Raw genomic sequence first — 17,981 nt, forward strand, 5'->3', positions numbered from 1 at the left:
GGCCGGCCTGTTAGGCACACTGAGGGCCACAGTGGCCAAGGGGTCATCCATCCCCGGGAAAGCCTCACCTTCACGTTGGTGACGCGCGACCCCAGCACGTTTCTCATCCAGGCCATGAGCTCCTCCGTCTCCTTCTCTGACAGGCGCTCGGCAGCTGTGGAAGAGCAGGCGAGAGTGAGCTCAGGCCTGCACCCCCACTCCCCGGCTTCCATGGGGGCCATGCAGCATCCTGCTAGCTCCCGCCTCCTCTCCCGCCAGGATGGAGACAGAAGCCAGCAAGATGCTTTTCATCTACAAGTAAAACCTCAAAGGACGCTTCAGGTTGCCTGAGGCCCATACAACTTGGTTAGGGCTTTAAAAAGACAATACACAGCCTCTCAAGAAGCTGGGCCAGCTCCAGAAGCCACCATGGCAGGAGCACTGGACAGATCGCTGGTATCTAAACCAGAAGACACCTCCCCCCAGTCCCCAGGGTGCTCCCACAAGGCTCTTCTCGGGGGTGGCTGAGCCCAGGTCCACTGAGGAAAACCCAAGGGAAGCCCTCACTGCAGAACAGCGAGGCGTGCAGGGAGTAGGCACCGGCCATCCCTAGAGAGCAGGGGATCCGACCTGGGGACCCGTCCTCAAACTTCTCCTCCTTGTAGTGATCCACGACGATGTCCGTCTCCACGGAGATCAGCTGCTTCTTGTCAAACTCACGAAGGTGCAGCAGGGTGAGCTCATCAAACTGCTCATAGCAGAAGAGAACCTGCAGGTGGTCAAGAGCAGCTCTGTCAGGCCCAGGGGCCTCCACCCACCACAGAAGAAAGGATGTGGGCAGCAGGAGGGCTGGGGGAGCCAAGCGGGCCACACTGGGGCAGGTGGGGATCCCAGGCCTGTGTGACGGTTACTGCCACACCTGGGTCTGAGGAAGGCTCTCATCTGCCTTCAAGGCAGAAGCATTCCACGCATAAAGAAATCCACGTGTGGCTGAGTGCGGTGGCTCATGCCTATAATCCCAGCACTTTGGGAGGCCAAAGCAGGCAGATCACAAGATCAGGAGTTCGAGACCAACGTGGTGAAACCCTGTCTCTACTAAAAATGCCAAAATTTGCTGGGCGAGGTGGCAGGCGCCTGTAATCCCAGCTACTCGGGAGGCTGAGGCAGGAGAATGGCTTGAACCTGGGAGGTGGAAGCTGCAGTGAGCCAAGATCACGCCACTGCATTCCAGCCTGGGCGACAGAGCAAAGACTCTGTCTCAAAAACAAAAAACAAAACAAAAAACGCACATGTGACCTCCGAGTGACAAACACAACCATCACAGTCGGTCCAGCCTCTGTGTCTGTGACCCTGACTCACCGTGCAGCCCCCTACCCTGCATCTTGGGCAGGTTCACCGAGCACAGAGCTGAGAAGGTCAAGACCCTCCCCAGGCTGCAGCCCCGGGAGCCTGCCCCACCCACCGCTCACCCACCTCTGTGTCTTTCTTCTTCATGGCCTCATAGTAGGGCGAGTGCTCTGCCAGGTGCCGGTTGGGGGCGCACAGGTAGTAGATGTTGCGGGTGCCGGCCCGCATTCGACTGGCGTATTCTGAGAGGCTGGTTAACTGCCCGGTGGGCAGCGCCGAGGACTCGTAGCGCAGCAGCTTTGCTATGTCCTCCTGGAAGGGACGGGGCAGGTCACCATTTGCTCCAGGCCCATGGGCTCAATGTCCCCCAACCGGCTGGGCACAAACCCTCTGATGCCCATGGCCTCCTGGCACTCCAGGCTGGCCCTGACGCGAAGGACAGTAGTGGACTCAGGGGTTGTCTGACACCAGGCCTTGCTCTGCCCATCAGGCCCCTTTCGGGAGCTCTGGGAGCTTGGGAAGCACCTCTTGCAGGGGCTCTCCAGGGAGCTACGTGCACCATGTCCTGGGAGGGGACCCCCCGCCCGCAACAGCAGAGCCTGGCCTGGACCGAGCATCTTCCCTCTGCCCTCAGCGACAGAGGAAGTCTCTGGTGAGCACACAGACATGGGTGAAGCCCACGGTTCTCAGCCCTCCTCACAGCTGGCCAGTGGGGTTCAGTGGGATTTGGAGAAGGGCCCTTAGAGGAGGGGTTTGCCCTCCTCCCCATCAGCTGAACACAACTGTGACCTCTGGAGCTCATGGGAGCTGCAGCTGGAAGGACACAGCGGGGAAAACAGATGGAAAGAGGGAAAAGCAAGGAGCTGGGCACCCACCCAGCAGGGCCCAGGCCACCCCTGCACACATGGTGGGTCTGCACTAAGACATGGCACACTTGCACACCCACAAAGACCTAGAAATGTCTCTGGCTCCTACCTATGTGCTATTAACTCAAATGAAGATAAATGAGAATGAAGAGGCCTGTGTCAGAAGCTGCCAGAGTCTGCAGACAACCAGAACACAGCCTCCTTGGGAGCCCACATGTGGTCACCCTCCTCCCGCTGCTGGAGAGAAGGGACATCAGCACGGGATGGGCTCCTACGATGAAATGTTTTGGGATTACAGTGGAGGCAGCTGCACCACACTGTGAATGCACTAAATGCCACTGAAGTGTACATGTTAAAAGCTGAATTCTGTGAATTTGATGCTATGTAAATTGTATCTCAATAAAAAAATGGACAAAAAATGTTTATGGAACAAATGTTTCATTTTTCAGCCATCCACTGTTTGAGTAACTGAGTGACCGGCCCCAGTAGCATAGTATTTGGAGACTGATATCCAGTACACGATGACAGCCCCTCAGCAGACACTGAGACCACCCCTTTCCCCACCTACGGGATCACAGTCCTTGGCTTGTCCCGCCTGTGGCTCCCCAGCCCCCAACATCCTCTGCAGGGAGACAGTCTGTGCACACCCCCTTCCTGCCACTCCCTGGGCTGCAACTTCAGACAGTGGTGAGGGTGAGCCCTTCAGAGCAGAGCACAGCACTGGCGGGAGGTCAGGACGTGGCTGGAAGGTGCCAGAGGCCCAGAGGCCCGACTTTCCATTTCCTGACCCTGGCAGCAGCAGCAGCAGCCAGGGTGCCCAGCTGCACCACCGTCACATCAGGGGATGCCTCCACCAGCTTCCTCAGCAGCCCCAGCGACAAGGCGGCCCAGACAAAGGCCTGGAACACAGCTCCTACCTTGACCTCCTGCTCGGTGGTGGTAACAATGCCCTCCCGCATGAACAGGCCGTAATCTTCAAAAAACTTTGCATATTTCTCAGCATCTCTTTTACTCTGGTCAATGAAGAATTTGATCAGCCTCTGCTGTAAAACGTCCCGGAGTTTCCTACAGAAAAGAAATGCATTTAATACATAAAAGCAGCCTCTATGAAATCCAAATGGCCAGAGGGTACGAAAAAATGTTCAGCCCCACTAAAAATCAAAAAAGTGAAAACAACAAGGTACCGTTATTGGCCCAACTGAAAAAGACTGAGCAGAAGGACAGAAACCCTGGGCAGGGTGGAGCACACACCCCCTGGAGGCGGGAGGAGAACCGCTGCCCCCAGAGACAGATACCCACACCCAGAAAACGCTTCCAACCTTTCAGCCAGTTGTTCCAATTGTAGGAACTGCACCTTAGGAAACACATGAGCACACCAAGATTTACGTACCAGGATTTTCACTGTGGCACATAAAATATAACAATTAAGAACAACTTCATGTTCAAGAATATAGGCTAAAATCATGTAATGCTAAATGGCCACTAACAAAAAGCATCTTTTAATAATCCTCAATGATATGAGAAGGTTAACTGTTGAAAGAAAAACCAGAAAAATCCCAATATGGGTAAATTACAGTATGTCTATAGATACAGGCAAAGACTGTACATTCTACATGTACATAACAATTTTCCATAATTAGGAGCAGCATTGTATATACTATATATGTGCACTGTAATTTGGGGTTTATACTGAATATATGTGCACTCTCATTTTTCAAAATTGGGATTTGAGGGATCAGGATATTTACTGCAGCATTACATAATGGCCTAAAATTAGGAAAAACTTTATCACTGGGATTAGGGATTATTTTTATTTCCTTCTTAATATTTCACCTTTCCTTTAAGCAGGTAAATTACAATGTATTTCAACAATCCAGAGCAAGGGAACAACACTCTATCAAGTTCATTTACAGCCTTTCCTCCCGCACTCCATCCCCAGTGACTCAGTGCTTCAGCCACAGGGCAGAATGGGACAGGACAGTAGCCCAGGATGCGGTGCAGAGCCCAGGGAAGGTGTCTATGCAGGGCCATGGTTGAGAAGAGCCTGGTTTGGGTGTCAGAGCCCAAGAACCCCAGAGAAGGGTGTCCAGGCTGGGGGCATGACCAGCCCACTGTGGAGAGTCAGAGCCCAAGTGGGTGACAGGGACACCCGCAGAAGAGGGCAGTGGCAATGGTAGATTGGTTACATGGAGGGGGATTGGTCAAACGGGTAACCGTGTTAAGAATAATCAACCGGGCGAGGTGGCTCATGCCTGTAATCCCAGCACTTTGGGAGGCCAAGGTGGGTGGATCACCTGAGGTCAGGAGTTCCAAGACCAGCCTGGCCAACATGGTACCACCCTGTCTCTACTGAAAATACAAAAATGAGCTGGGCATGGTGGCGGGCACCTATAATCCCAGCTACTCAGGTAGGCTGAGACAGGGGAATCGCTTGAACCTGGGAGGTGGAGATTGCAGTGAGCTGAGATCACACCACTGCATAGCCTTGGCAACAGAACAAGAATCAGTCTCAAAAACAAAACAAACAAAAAGAATGAGAGACAGATTTCTCACTGTCCAAAGGGACTTCCAAACACAGGAGAAGGAAAGACCAGAGCATCCCAGTGGCACTGGATTCATATTGGAGGTATCAGTGTGAACATGAGAGAAAAATAAATCAAGGTATAGGTACGTACGTACACACACACACACACACACACCCCACTCTCTGTCTCCCCTCTTCCTATCTCTATCTACTAAGAGGGCCTGGGAGCACTGACACCTTAATTGTGATGAACACCCACAGTGCCCAGATCTTGGCTTCTAAATACCATTCTCCATTAAAGGAGACAGGGATCCTTAGAGAAGTAGTAGTCCTAGGGCTAAAAGGCTTCATGCAATACAAGGTGAGCCTGGAACATCTGGTACCAGAGGAAGTCCTCAAAGCAGGATCTGCCCAGGGCCTGTCCAAAAGGATGGGAGACCATGAAGAGGCTCACACTGGCCACATCAGGGACCATCTGAACATCAAAAACAATAGGCCGGATGCGGTGGCTCACACTTGTAATCCCAGCACTTTGGGAGGCCAGGGCAGCTGGATCACTTGAGGTCAGGAGTTCAAGATCAGCCTGGTCAGCATGGTGAAAATCTGTCTCTATAAAAAGTAATAAGCCGGGCATGGTTGCTCCCACCTGTAATCACAGCACTTTGGATGGCTGAGACAGGTGGATCACCAGAGATCAGGAGTTTGAGACCAGCCTGGTCAACATGGTGAGACCCCATCTCTATTAAAAGTACCAAAAATTAGCGGGGCATGGTGGTGGGTGACTGTAGTCCCAGCTACTTGAAAGGCTGAGGCAGGAGAATCACTTGAATCTGGGAGGCAGAGGTTGCGGTGAGCTGATATCTCGCCACTGCACTGCACTCCAGTCTGAGCAGCAGAGTAAGACTCTATCTCAAAAATAAATAAATAAAAATCAAAAAAAAAATTTTAGTAATGATAGCAACAGATTATAAACTCTTGAATAAAACATGAAATCAGCCCATATAAATAAATTATAAACAGTATAAACATAACACAATTTTTTTTTTTTTTTTTAAATCAGACGAAGTCTCCCTCTTGTCCCCCAGGTTGGAGTGCAGTGGTGCGATCTCGGCTCACTGCAACCTCTACCTCCCGGGTTCAAGCAATTCTCTGCCTCAGCCTCCCGAGTGGCTGGGATTAGAGGTGCCTGCCACCATGCCTGGCTAATTTTTTTGTTTTTTTAGTAGAGATGGGGTTGGCCGGGCACGGTAGCTCAAGCCTGTAATCCCAGCACTTTGGGAGGCCAGGACGGGCGGATCACGAGGTCCGGAGATTGAGACCATCCTGGCTAACACAGTGAAACCCCGTCTCTACTAAAAAAATACAAAAAACTAACCAGGTGAGGTGGCGGGCGCCTGTAGTCCCAGCTACTCGGGACGCTGAGGCAGGAGAATGGCGTAAACCCGGGAGGCGGAGCATGCAGTGAGCTGAGATCCGGCCATTGTACTCCAGCCTCGGCAACAGAGCCAGACTCCGTCTCAAAAAAAAAAAAAAAAAAAAGAGATGGGGTTTCACCATCTTGGCAGGCCGGTAACTCCTGACCTTGTGATCCACCCACCTTGGCCTCCCAAAGTGCTGGGATTACAGGCGTGAGCCACTGTGCCCAGCCAAATTTTTCTATTTTTTAAGTAGAGACGGGGTTTCACTATGTTGGCCAGAATGGTCTCGAACTTCTGACCTCAGGTGATCCACCCGTCTCGGCCTCCCAAAGTGCTGGGATTACAGGCGTAAGCCACCTTGCCCGGCCAACACGTAAATATTTGAAGTAAATAAATGAATATATTGAGAGTTTCATGAAGAATGTGACATTTACATAGCTTCAAAATACCACCCCTGTCACATCTGTTCATTACAAAGGGGAGGACATCCTTGTTTGTTGGAAATGCACCCCAAAGGCATCGGGAAGGCAACTTCCTCTCACAGGGTTCGAGGAAAAACATGTTCTTCATACCATGCTTCCAACTTTTAAGTCTGTGATTCTTCTAAAAGCTCTAATTTCAGCTGACTCTTCTGATCGAGATGAGTTCTCAGACTGACAACGCAACCTTTGACAACCACAGGCTGGGATGAGGACCCCTGCTCTGCAGCTTCGGGCACCACCAGGGGGCCAGCACGCCTGCCATAGCCAGGAATGCAGCTCCCTTACTGAGGAAGACCACCCCTCTGTGACTCAGTTTCCACAACTATGAGTGAGGACTCACGGCTCCCCTCACAGGATGAAACAGGTGTTTATGCAGGCTCAGCACAGTTCTCAGTGAAGAAGAAACACTCCGGAAACACATTCAGAAAGGGGAGAGGAATGCAGTCGCCTCAGCCTGCAGGGACACCAGGAGCTCCCTCTCCACAGGGCCTGGCCCCTGCCTCCACTTCATCCGTGAGCTTCCCAGATGAGGCCAGACGTGTCCCCAATTCAGTGGGTGTCCTTTGCTTTATCTAGCCCAGGGACATTGTGCCTGGAACCTCCCCTCCTGTGGCCACTCCTGGGCAGGGTGATGGGGGTGGACAAAGGGTGGGGACAACTCCAGCACCAGCAGTAATCTTCCGGGAGTCAGCCCTAAGCCCTCTGCTCACTGAAGTGAACTGAAACACTGGGCAGACCACCAGTAACCCACAGGCGCACTCCAAGCGCGCAGGTCAATACACCAAAGAGCACGGCTCTAACAATCCCAGAACAGTTACTGCTGTGGGGCGGGGATGCATCCTGCCGAGGTCGGCACATCTGCTGCTCTGCGGTCATGCCAGCAGCAAGGTGGGGCCCTGCTGTCAGGAGCCAGCACAGCTGTGTGGGGAAACAAGGACTGAAGTCCCCTTTTCATTGATTATATAACGTATCTGTAGCGAGCAAGGAAAATACCTTTTATATAGTCAAATCCTCTGACCAAGTAACCCCACCCCTAGTATTCTATCCTAAGGAAATATAGCTGCAGGTAAAGATTTCAGAACAGGCCAGGCACAGTGGCTCACACTTGTAATCCCAGCACTTTGGGAGGCCAAGGCAGGCAGATCACAAGGTCAGGAGATTGAGAGTACCCTGGCTAACACGGTGAAAGCCCGTCTCTACTAAAAAATACAGTGAGCCGAGATCATGCCACCGCACTCCAGCCTGGGTGACAGAGCAAAACTTCGTCTCAAAAAAACAAAAAGAAAAAGATTTCAGAACAAAGATAAACACGTGCACTGCAGTGTCATAACAACAGAAACGCTGAGACGGCCCAGCTCTGCAGCCCCGAGGGACGGGGTCGGTAAACTACAGTATGTCCCTATGATAGCCCGTGATGTAGCAACTAAAAGTGCTTCCAAAAAAAGACATGGGAAGTGCTGCAAATAAACTAGGTAGAAAAAAGGAAACAGAGTACAAGCAATATGCATTCAGTTGTGTGAAAAACAAAAACAAAAAATCTAAGTGGCCAGGTACAGTGGCTCATGCCTGGAATCCCAGCACTTTGGGAGGCTGAGGCCAAAGGACTGCTTGAGCCCAGGGGTTCAACACCAGCCTGGGCAACACAGTAAGATCCCAACTCTACAAAAAAATACAAAAAAATTAGCCAGGCTCACACCTGTAGTCCCAGCTACTTGGAAGGCTGAGGTGGGAGGATTGCTTGAGCCCGAGAGGTTGAGGCTACAATGAGCTGTGATCACACCACTGCATTCCAGCCTGGACAACACAGCAAGACCCTATCAGTCAACCAATAAAACCATTACTGCAGCTTGCTTGGTTGAAAACAGAAAAAAATCTCCGTGGCTCTTTCTGCCTCTGAAGTGAGGTAGGAGGACATCACCGGCAGGCCATGTGACCTGTGCAGGGCTGGGCATGGACCCACTGGGCAGGAAGCCACGCTGTCCACCATCTCCCCAGACCCACTCCTGCCCATGGCACAGGACAGAATCTCTGAGGACTACCGCCTCTCGCTGTGGGCCTCTCACCATCCCCACAGTGCAGCCCAAACACACACCAACTACCCCGCCTCATCCTTTACCCGAGAAGCCACTTCCATTGCAACACTGGAGAGAAACCGGTGGAGGAACACACTGCAGGTGCGTGGGGGGCTCCCACAAGGCCCGTTCCATGGCGTGCTGCACATGGTGGGCTCTTGAGAGACCTCCAGGGCTCCTAATTCCAGCTGAATCCTCCCCCCACAGGCTCCCTCTGAAACCTGCCCTACGTGGCTGCCCATCTACCCAACCCTAAACCGTCAACAACGGTCATCTCTAGGTGAGAGCACAGGTGGCTTCAATGTGTCTAGTAAGGAAATATTACTTGCATTAGGGGAAACACAGCCAGGAAGCGAGGTTTTGAACAAAGACTATTCGGTGAGCCTGGGGCCAGGATGGGGAAGTCACAGCTACTGACGGAGAACCCGGAGCTAGTGCACTGGAGTCCCCTCCACACAGGGCTGGCCTGCTGCAGGGTCGCAGTCACAACCCTGGGGCACAGGTGGGCAGGTCTGCCTCTGCAGCCCCTCCCCCTATCCAGACTCCAGCCTCAGCCATGACCAGCTGTCCCCACGTTCTTCTGGACCACAGACCTCAGAAGCCAGGCCAGCACCTGGAAGGCTCCTGAGGGCCCCCATGTGCAGGCCAGGCTTCCCCATCCACCTATGCTCTCAGCTCCATGGGCCACGGCTAGGGCCCTCTAGGGGCAAAGGAGCGGGTAGGGGCCTTGTCCCCGGTACGGTCCTCTCCCCGCGGCCCGAGGCTCACCTGATGAGCATGCTCTCCTGCAGCAGCTCCCGGCTGAGGTTCAGGGGAATGTCCTCACTGTCCACCACACCTGGGAGACACGGCGGTCAGCTTCTCCGGGGCTGCGGCCCTCCACACCACCCAACATTCCCCATGAACCTGCCCTTTGTCTCCAGGCCTGGCCTTCAACCCGGCACGTGTGCTAAGAGGGAAGCAGAGAGGCGGCACTGGCGGAGCTTCCTCTACGTCCTGCCACCTCCCAGAACAGTGACCTGGGCTGCGGGTGGGCTGGCCAGCCTCGGGATACACTGGGACAACCACAGCCTGGGCTTTATGTTAAAAATCATGGCTGGGGCCGGGTGCGGTGGCTCAAGCCTGTAATCCCAGCACTTTGGGAGGCCGAGACGGGCAGATCACGAGGTCAGGAGATCGAGACCATCCTGGTTAACATGGTGAAACCCCGTCTCTACTAAAAAATACAAAAAAATTAGCCGGGCGTGGTGGCAGGCGCCTGTAGTCCCAGCTACTCGGGAGGCTGAGGCAGGAGAATGGCGTGAACTCGGGAGGCGGAGTTTGCAGTGAGCTGAGATCCGGCCACTGCACTCCAGCCTGGGCGACAGAGCGAGACTCTGTCTCAAAAAAAAAAAAAAAATCATGGCCGGGCGCGGTGGCTCAAGCCTGTAGTCTCAGCACTTTGGGAGGCCGAGACGGGCGGATCACGAGGTCAGGAGATGGAGACCATCCTGGCGAACACGGTGAAACCCCGTCTCTACTAAAAAATACAAAAAACTAGCTGGGCAAGGTGGCGGGCGCCTGTAGTCCCAGCTACTTGGGAGGCTGAGGCAGGAGAATGGCGTGAACCTGGGAGGCGGAGCTTGCAGTGAGCTGAGATCCGGCCACTGCACTCCAGCCTGGGCAACAGAGCAAGACTCCGACTCAAAAAAAAAAAAAAAAATCATAACTCTGGCTGGGCGCGGTGTCTGATGCCTGTAATCCTAGCACTTTGGGAGGCTGAGGCAGGCAGATCATGAGGTCAGGAGTTTGAGACCAGTCCGGCAATTATGGTGAAACCCCATCTCTACTAAAAATACAAAAATGAGCCAGGCGTGGTGGCGCATGTCTGTAATCCCAGCTACTCAGGAGGCTAAGGCAGGAGAATCACTTGAACCCGGAAGGCAGCGGTTGCAGTGAGCCACGATTGTGCCACTGCACTCTAGCCTGGGTGACAGAGCAAGACTCATCTCAAAAAAAAAAAAAAAAAAAAACTTCATCAGGGATGCTTTGCACCTCTGTGTACCAAGGCTTAAATACTGAAGTCTTTCTTAAACTATAATCTCACTCAAATGTAACACAAGTCACATATAAACCTGAAACTCACACAGTATCCCTACACATGGAAAAACCTCAATGTGAACACCCCAGTGCTCTCCCAAGATCAGCCATTCACACAGGGAGGCAGGGCAGCTCCCGGGGTGTGTAAACGTGGCTGACTCACAGGCCCACGGGCAGTGCAGGCCCACGGCGGTGCAGGCCCACGGCGGTGCTCTCGCTGCGGATGGCTGCTGAGAACGGAATCAGCCAGGCCCCTCACAGATGCAGCGAGCGACACCGGGCCACAGGGCCACCACTCACGGACTGTGGGCAGCGTACCTCGGATGAAGCGCAGCCACTTGGGCAGAATGTCTGTGGCCTTGGTCTGGATGAGGACTTTGCGGCTGTACAGTGCAACGCTGGAGCCCAGCTCCCGGCTCACGTCAAACATGGACGGTTTCTGGGGGTGAGGAGAACACACCATCATGTGGCACTGACCCTCCCCAGGCGGGTCCTGGCTGGGAGGCAGGGGGCAGACGCGATGAATCCAGCGCCCACTGCCCCCCTCACCCTCCCTCGGCATCTGCTCTGAGTTGAAGCCCAGTGCAGGGGCCCCACAGTGCCCCACACCGTGGCTCCGCAGGGGCCGAAGGCCTCCTCTGGCAGCGGCTGCCCTCCCCCGTCCACCCCCTAAGAAGGACACAAGGAAGTGAACCTTGCACACACCCCTGAACACCCTGAACACAGCCAAACCTTGCTACAGGTCAGGGGTCAGCAAAAAGCCCTCCAGCCAAATCCAGCTCACGGCCTACCTCCGTGTAGCCTAAGAGTCGTTTTCACACTTTCAAACAGTTGAGGACAGATTTCGGAAAGGAGGATCTCATGAGACATGAAGAAGAAATTCAAATTTCAGTGTCTCCGCAGCTCACGGGACCCAGCCCTGTGTGCTCGGGGGACAGCATGGGCGGTGCTGCTCGCTCACCCGGCAGCGTTAGTGGCTACGACAGAGACTGGGTCCGAAAAGCCGGGGTCAGCTCCTGTCTGGCCCTCACGGAACCCGTCTGCCAGCACCTGCTCCACACTGGCACTTCCGGAACTGGGACCCACACCTCCTCACAGGGGATCCGGTTAAAATGCGGGGGTATCTAGTTCAAATGTGAGGGGACCTGGTTAAAATGTGGGGGACCTGGTTAAAATCCAGGGAGTCCGGTTAACATCCGAGGGATCTGGTTAAAATGCAGGGGGACCTTGTTAAAATGCGGGGAGAGCTTGTTAAAATGTGGGCTCCCACGCAGGAGCCCTGGGTGGGGCCTGAGACTCTAACAAGCCCCTGGAAGCCACACCTGGGCAGCTCTTTCCAAGACGGATGCCAACTGTGCGGGACATTACGAGAGTTCCCGGCAGACAAGGACAGGAAAGGCTGGGGCGGGACAGGCTGGCTCTCAGCCCCCAATAGGTCTCCTTACAGCAGGATTTGTGGGCACTTCAGGGTGGTAAAGGAAAGCAGGGGAGTTGGAGGGTGCTGAGGAAGCACACAGAGTGGCAGACCACAGGCCCTTCAGAGCGCCTGGCACGACAGCATCCACTGATCCACAGCAGGTGATGCAGGCTCTGAGGGCCCTCCCCAGGCAGGCCCCAGTCCACAAGCCCCCACCCCAGCCTGCACTGAGATGCCCATCCATCCTTCCCTCGCCATGTGTGACCCCTGAGAGAGGAAACATCTGTGGTCACCCACACAGAGGCATCTGTTCTTTCTTTTTTTTCAGCGATGAGGTCTCACTGTGTTGGCCAGGCTGATCTTCAACTCCTGGGCTCGGGTGATCCACCCTCCTCAGCCTCCCAAAGTGCTGGGATGACAGGTGTGAGCCACCGCACCCAGCACTACCTGTTTTTTATGCCCTCACATGGCCACGTTAATCATGTGACATCTGCAGAGCTGATATCACAGGGGGACAAAATAGAGTCCCCCCAAGGGCCATGGGCCTGCCGCAGCAGCTCACCGTATCCGGCACGTAGAAGAGGCTGCGGATGTTGAGCGGCGCATCTGTCTTATAGTGCAGGGTGTAGCGGGGCTTGTCGTAAGCCTGCGCGATATAGCGGTAGAACTCCTCATGCTGCCACTCGCTGATGTCCTTGGGGTCCATCATCCAGATGGCCTGGAAGCAGAGATCGGCGCGGAGGGCGTCGTGTTTACCACACACGTCTTCGCCAGCACCGTGCAGGCCTGAGCCAGTGCAGCGCCTGTCCCTACACAGGCTCCTGGGACAGACGGGCGGTGGACTCAGGTGTAGACCCCTCTCCAGCCCCACCAGTGGGCTGTGCCGGGAAGTGCAGATGAGACACACAAGGCTCTGGGGCACCTCAGGACGACATGTCAGATGGACCGGTCGGGCCCGGAGGGGGCCTGTGGGAGAGGACGACACTGCCCAGCAGGGGCGAGCTGACGAATACGGTGAGGGCTGTGAGAGCGAGGATGACCCACGCTGCACCACAGCTGAACCGCGAGGAGGGGAGTCAGTCACTGAGGACAGCAGACACATGACTCCATCCAGAAGAAATGTCTGGAACAGGCAGCCCAAGGGACAGAAAGGAGACCGTGGCTACAGGGGCTTGGGGAGGGGTGGTGGGGAAAGGGCTGCTTTTCGGGGTGATGGAATGTTCTGGAATTGATGTGGGGTGACTGCATAGCCCTGCTGGCTGCACTGAACACCATGGCTGCACACTAACGTGGTGGCCCAGCTGGGACGGGCGGCACACCTCAGTGAACGCTGACTCCTGACCCCGGCTGCTCAGTACACAGGGGTGGGCTGTGGTGGAGCTGGGCCCTGCCTCATCCCCACACCCTGGACTCATCTCCACAGAGCAGCTCGCCCTGCGACTCTGGGCCGCAAGTCCCGGGCTCATCTCTTCCCCGCTGCCCTGAAATGTACAGCTTCGTCTCCATGGCTGAGCAGCCCGTGGAGGAGCTCGGGGCCCACCTGCAAGGTGTTCTTCCGCCTTCCGTTCAGGTACAAGGGGAAGCTGACGAAGTTGCTGTACTTCGCTACCACATCTGGAAGGGACAGAAGAAAAACCACACTGCATCGACAATGCTGGTGGAAACGCAAGCTTTGCAGCAGCCCCAGAATGAGCGCCAGCCTGCTGGGAAGGGTCCTCCATGCTGTGCCCACTTCACAGGTACAGAAATGGGGCACACGGGGACACCTGTCCTCCCGCCAGTCTCATGGGGGCAGCAGCAGAGCCCAAGTGAGAACCAGATCTGTGGAGGCCCCGGCGGCTGCGAGACTACAACGCCGGCTCGTGGCTGGAATATGGCTTTCTGGGCTGACTCCTGGGGGGTACTCAGCGCCTCCCTGAGCATCCAGCAGGACACGTACAGGGAAGGCCACACCCACATCCTGGGACAGGACTGCGCCAAACCCCCAGGTGCGCTAAAGGCCAGGGCCACGCAGAGGAAGGAGAATGAGGCCTGCCTCAGCCAAGCTGGCTTCCTCCCAGTCCCAGCACACAGAACCAGCAGAGCTCAGTGCTACGCAGCCCTGGCGGGCAGCCCCTCCCAGTTCTACAGCAGCTCGGCCCTCCGTGGCTCTTCCTGTACACCCTTCATGCAGGCAGAACCCAGGAAAATGCCTGCTGATCTGGTGGCCTCCAGGCCACACATGGATCCCGGAGTGAGCCCGGGCCAAGGCTCCCGCTCACCTCGCACCCGGGCCTCGCTGGCAAACTCCCTGCAGTCGGATTTCAGGTGGATGATGATTTTTGTCCCGGTTCTAACTCCTGAAGCTTCGGCGATTTCAAACACTCCAGAGCTAAGGCAGGCAAGGAAAGGAAAACCCAGGTGGATGAGACACTGGGACACACCCTGCATAGGACTCCAGCAGTTCCCTAGGGTTTCACAGGCAGAGCCCAAACCAACACACAACACACCTCAAATGCGCCATTTCTGACCCCAGGGCATCACTCAGGCCATCAAATGCCCATCAGGAATGATGACCCTGTGGCGGGCGGCAGAGTTCTGGTTCCCTTGGGTGGTGGGCCGGGGATCCTCCACCTACCCTGGGCTTGGAAAAAGCACCTGGGCTTACCCCGAAAGCAGCCCTGGGGCACTGTGGGAGCCTGGCCCAGCTCCAAATCAGCTGCCGGCTGCCCAGGGGCAGAAACAAAGGCCGGGCGCCACGCACCCCCTAAGAAGAACAGAAAACCATCTCAGAAGCACAAGAGCGGGGAACCCCCCGGCAGGGTCGTGTTGATGCCTTGACCCAAGTTTACTCTGAGCCCTGCTCTCATGGAATTAAACAGGAAAGTTAGTTCTGGGACAGTGGGGAGTCAAGCTGAGCACATGGCACACACTGTAGAACAGAAATGGCACCATGGAGGGAGGACACCTCGGCTGGCTGGAAGCGGCTCACCCACTAAAAAGCCTCCGGAGCTGGGGGTGGTGGCTGAGGCAGGAGAATTGCTTGAACCTGGGAGGCAGAGACTGCAGTGAGCCAAGATTGTGCCACTGCACACCAGCCTGGGCAACAAGAGTAAAACTCTGTCCCAAAAGAAAAAAAAAAAAGCCCCCAGCAGGCTCCTCACCCTACAGAGGCAGAGGTGGGCTGGGGAGGCAAAGCCAGGAACTGCCAGGGCCGGCAGCAAGCAGAATGAGCTCGTGCAGAAGGTCGGACACAGGAGGCTGCAGAGGGGCCACCAGGCGAAAGGCCAGTCCTGCAGTCCAGCCACTGAGGAAGGAGCTCAGTGTGGGCCAGGCCTGCCTTCCCAAGCACAGTGGTGGTGACCAAGGACATGGGACCAGACAGGTGCCATAGGTCACTTGGAGCCACAAAAGTCACTGACTCCCCAAAGTGGGAGAGTCAGATTTTACATAAAAAGCCCAGAAAATGCCTGTGTGCATTTTGTGGCCAGGTACGGTGGATCACGCCTGTAATCCCATCACTTTGGGAGGCCGAGGCAGGCGGATCACCTGAGGTCGGGGGTTCAAGACCAGCCTAACCAACATGGAGAAACCCCGTCTCTACTAATAATACAAAATTAGCTGGGCGTGGTGGCGCATGCCCGTAATCCCAGCTACTCAGGAAGCTGAGGCAGGAACCCGGGAGGCGGAGCTTGCAGTGAGCAGAGACTGCGCCCCCCCAGCCGGGGAAACAGGGCGAGACCCCATCGCAAAAAAAAAAAAAAAAAAAGCCCAGAAAATGCCTGTGTGCATTTTCTGAGTCCAACCCTTTCCAAACTCCATGCTAAGGGCTCCAGCTCAGCTCTGAGCTGCCTGTCAGGCGACATTCGTCACTCACCCATCTGAAAGCCACCGGTAACCCGGGCTTCCCGGGGCTGCCGAGCGGGAATAGACCTCCACTCTGTCGGCCACCATGAAAGCTGAGTAGAAACCCACTCCGAACTGGCCGATGATCCTGCTGCTGGCCTCAGTCTGGTTCTGCAGCGTGTCCAGGAAGGCCTGCAGGGCAGAGGCCAGTTAGGGAGGCAGACTCCCCTCCAGAGAGCAGACACTCACGACACCGCGGCTGTTCTGCCAGCACCGCTAGGATCTCTTCATCCTTAAAACAGCCACACCGAGTACTTTTCCACCCCATTCTACACACGAAGAGCTACGTCACAGAGAGGTGACACACTGGCCCTAGGACAACCAGCTGGCAGCAGTGGGACAAGTGTATATTCCATTTGATTCCCAAAGCCCGTAGTCCTGCCTGTCCCAGACAGGTGGAGGCCTGCAGGTCACACCTGGAGTGGAGAAAGAGCAGCCTGAATAAGCTCCTTCCCTTAAATAAGCTCCTTCCACAGAAGGCCAGGAGTGAGAAGAGCCTCCAAACTGGCTTCCAGATTCAAGTCTCCTGGAGACTGTACTTTGTGGGAAAACAGTGGAAATCATGCACATGCGTCTGTAAGCACCGCACAGCACTTAATTTTTCTACTGTAACACTGCCAAAGATCCTAAGGCCAAAAATCAAGTAAAATGCACACGCCCACTGCCCTGGCCCATGCTGTCTGATGGAACTTTCTCCGATGATGGGAACGTTCTGCATCTGCCAGGTGCACTTGGACAGCCTGCCGAGCACCTGGAATGTGGCCTGCACAGCTGAGGAGCTCGATGCCCCCTTTTATTTAATTTTAATGCATTTACATTTAAATTGCCACATGCAGCTGGTGGCCGCCACACAGGACAGCAGACCAACCTTGAGAGAAATACAACTAAAAATGTAACGTGGCACATAAAGTCAGTTATGGTAGGTTTTTTTTTTGGCGGGGCGGGGGTGTTTGTTTTCGTTTTTGTTTTTGAGATGGAGTCTTCCTCTGTCACCCAGGCTGGAGTGCAGTGGTGCGATCTCGGCTCGATGCAACCTCTGCCTCCCGGGTTCAAGTGATTCTGCTGCCTCAGCCTCCCGAGTAGCTGGGATTACAGGTGCCCACCACCACGCCCAGCTAAACTTTGTATTTTTAGTAGAGATGGGATTTCACCCTGTTGGTCAGGCTGGTCTCAAACTCCTGACCTCAGGTGATCCTCCTGCTCGGCCTCCCAAAGTGCTAGCATTACAGGCGTGAGCGGCAGTGCTTGGCCCAGTATTTTTTTTTTTTTTTCTTGAGATGGAGTTTCGCTCTTGTTGCCCAGGCTGGAGAGCAATGGCGCGATCTCGGCTCACCACAACCTCCGCCTCCCAGGATCAAGTGGTTCTCCTGCCTCAGCTTCCCGAGTAGCTGAGATTACAGCTCCTACCATGCCCATCTAATTTTTTGTATTTTTAGTAGAAACAGGTTTCACCATGTTAGCCAGACTGGTCTTGAACTCCTGACCTCAGGTGATCCACCCAACTCAGCCTCCCAAAGTTCTAGGATTACAGGCATGAGCCAAAGCACCTGGCCAGGTAGTTTTCTTAAAGTAGAAATTTCTGGCTGAATGCAGCAGCTCAAGCCTGTAATCATAGCATTCTGGGAGGCTGAGGCAGGAGGATTGCTTGAGGCCAGGAGTCTGAGACCAGCCTGGGCAACAAAGCAAGACCCCTGTCTCTACAAAAAAATACAAAATTAGCTGGGTATAGTAGCACATGCCTGTAGTCCCAGCTATTCAGGAGGCTGAGGCGGGAGGATTGCTTGAGCCCAGGAGTTCAAGGTTGCAGTGAGCTGTGATTGCACCACTGAACTCCGGACTAGGCAAGAGAGTGAGACCCTGTCTCTGAATGAATAAGCGGATCAACGAATAAATGAATAAATAAATAAATGTA

General features: G+C 54.7%; 1 protein-coding gene across 1 annotated transcript in view; it reads right to left on the reverse strand.

The window, feature by feature from the left end:
• Positions 1 to 17,981, reverse strand: part of TRAP1 (TNF receptor associated protein 1) — a 70,473-nt gene that overhangs the window by 4,924 nt on the left and 47,568 nt on the right. The window contains exons 6-15 of the mRNA XM_023225698.1: positions 16,041 to 16,201; positions 14,446 to 14,555; positions 13,725 to 13,798; positions 12,747 to 12,902; positions 11,086 to 11,206; positions 9,457 to 9,526; positions 3,110 to 3,257; positions 1,453 to 1,638; positions 610 to 748; positions 69 to 154 (exon numbers count right to left, since the gene is read on the reverse strand). Coding sequence (XP_023081466.1) covers positions 69 to 154; positions 610 to 748; positions 1,453 to 1,638; positions 3,110 to 3,257; positions 9,457 to 9,526; positions 11,086 to 11,206; positions 12,747 to 12,902; positions 13,725 to 13,798; positions 14,446 to 14,555; positions 16,041 to 16,201 — 1,251 coding nt within the window. The remainder of the gene's footprint in view (positions 1 to 68; positions 155 to 609; positions 749 to 1,452; positions 1,639 to 3,109; positions 3,258 to 9,456; positions 9,527 to 11,085; positions 11,207 to 12,746; positions 12,903 to 13,724; positions 13,799 to 14,445; positions 14,556 to 16,040; positions 16,202 to 17,981) is intronic.

The sequence above is a fragment of the Piliocolobus tephrosceles genome, chromosome 17, assembly GCF_002776525.5.
Source record: "Piliocolobus tephrosceles isolate RC106 chromosome 17, ASM277652v3, whole genome shotgun sequence".
In the NCBI taxonomy this organism is placed as follows: Eukaryota; Metazoa; Chordata; class Mammalia; order Primates; family Cercopithecidae; genus Piliocolobus; species Piliocolobus tephrosceles.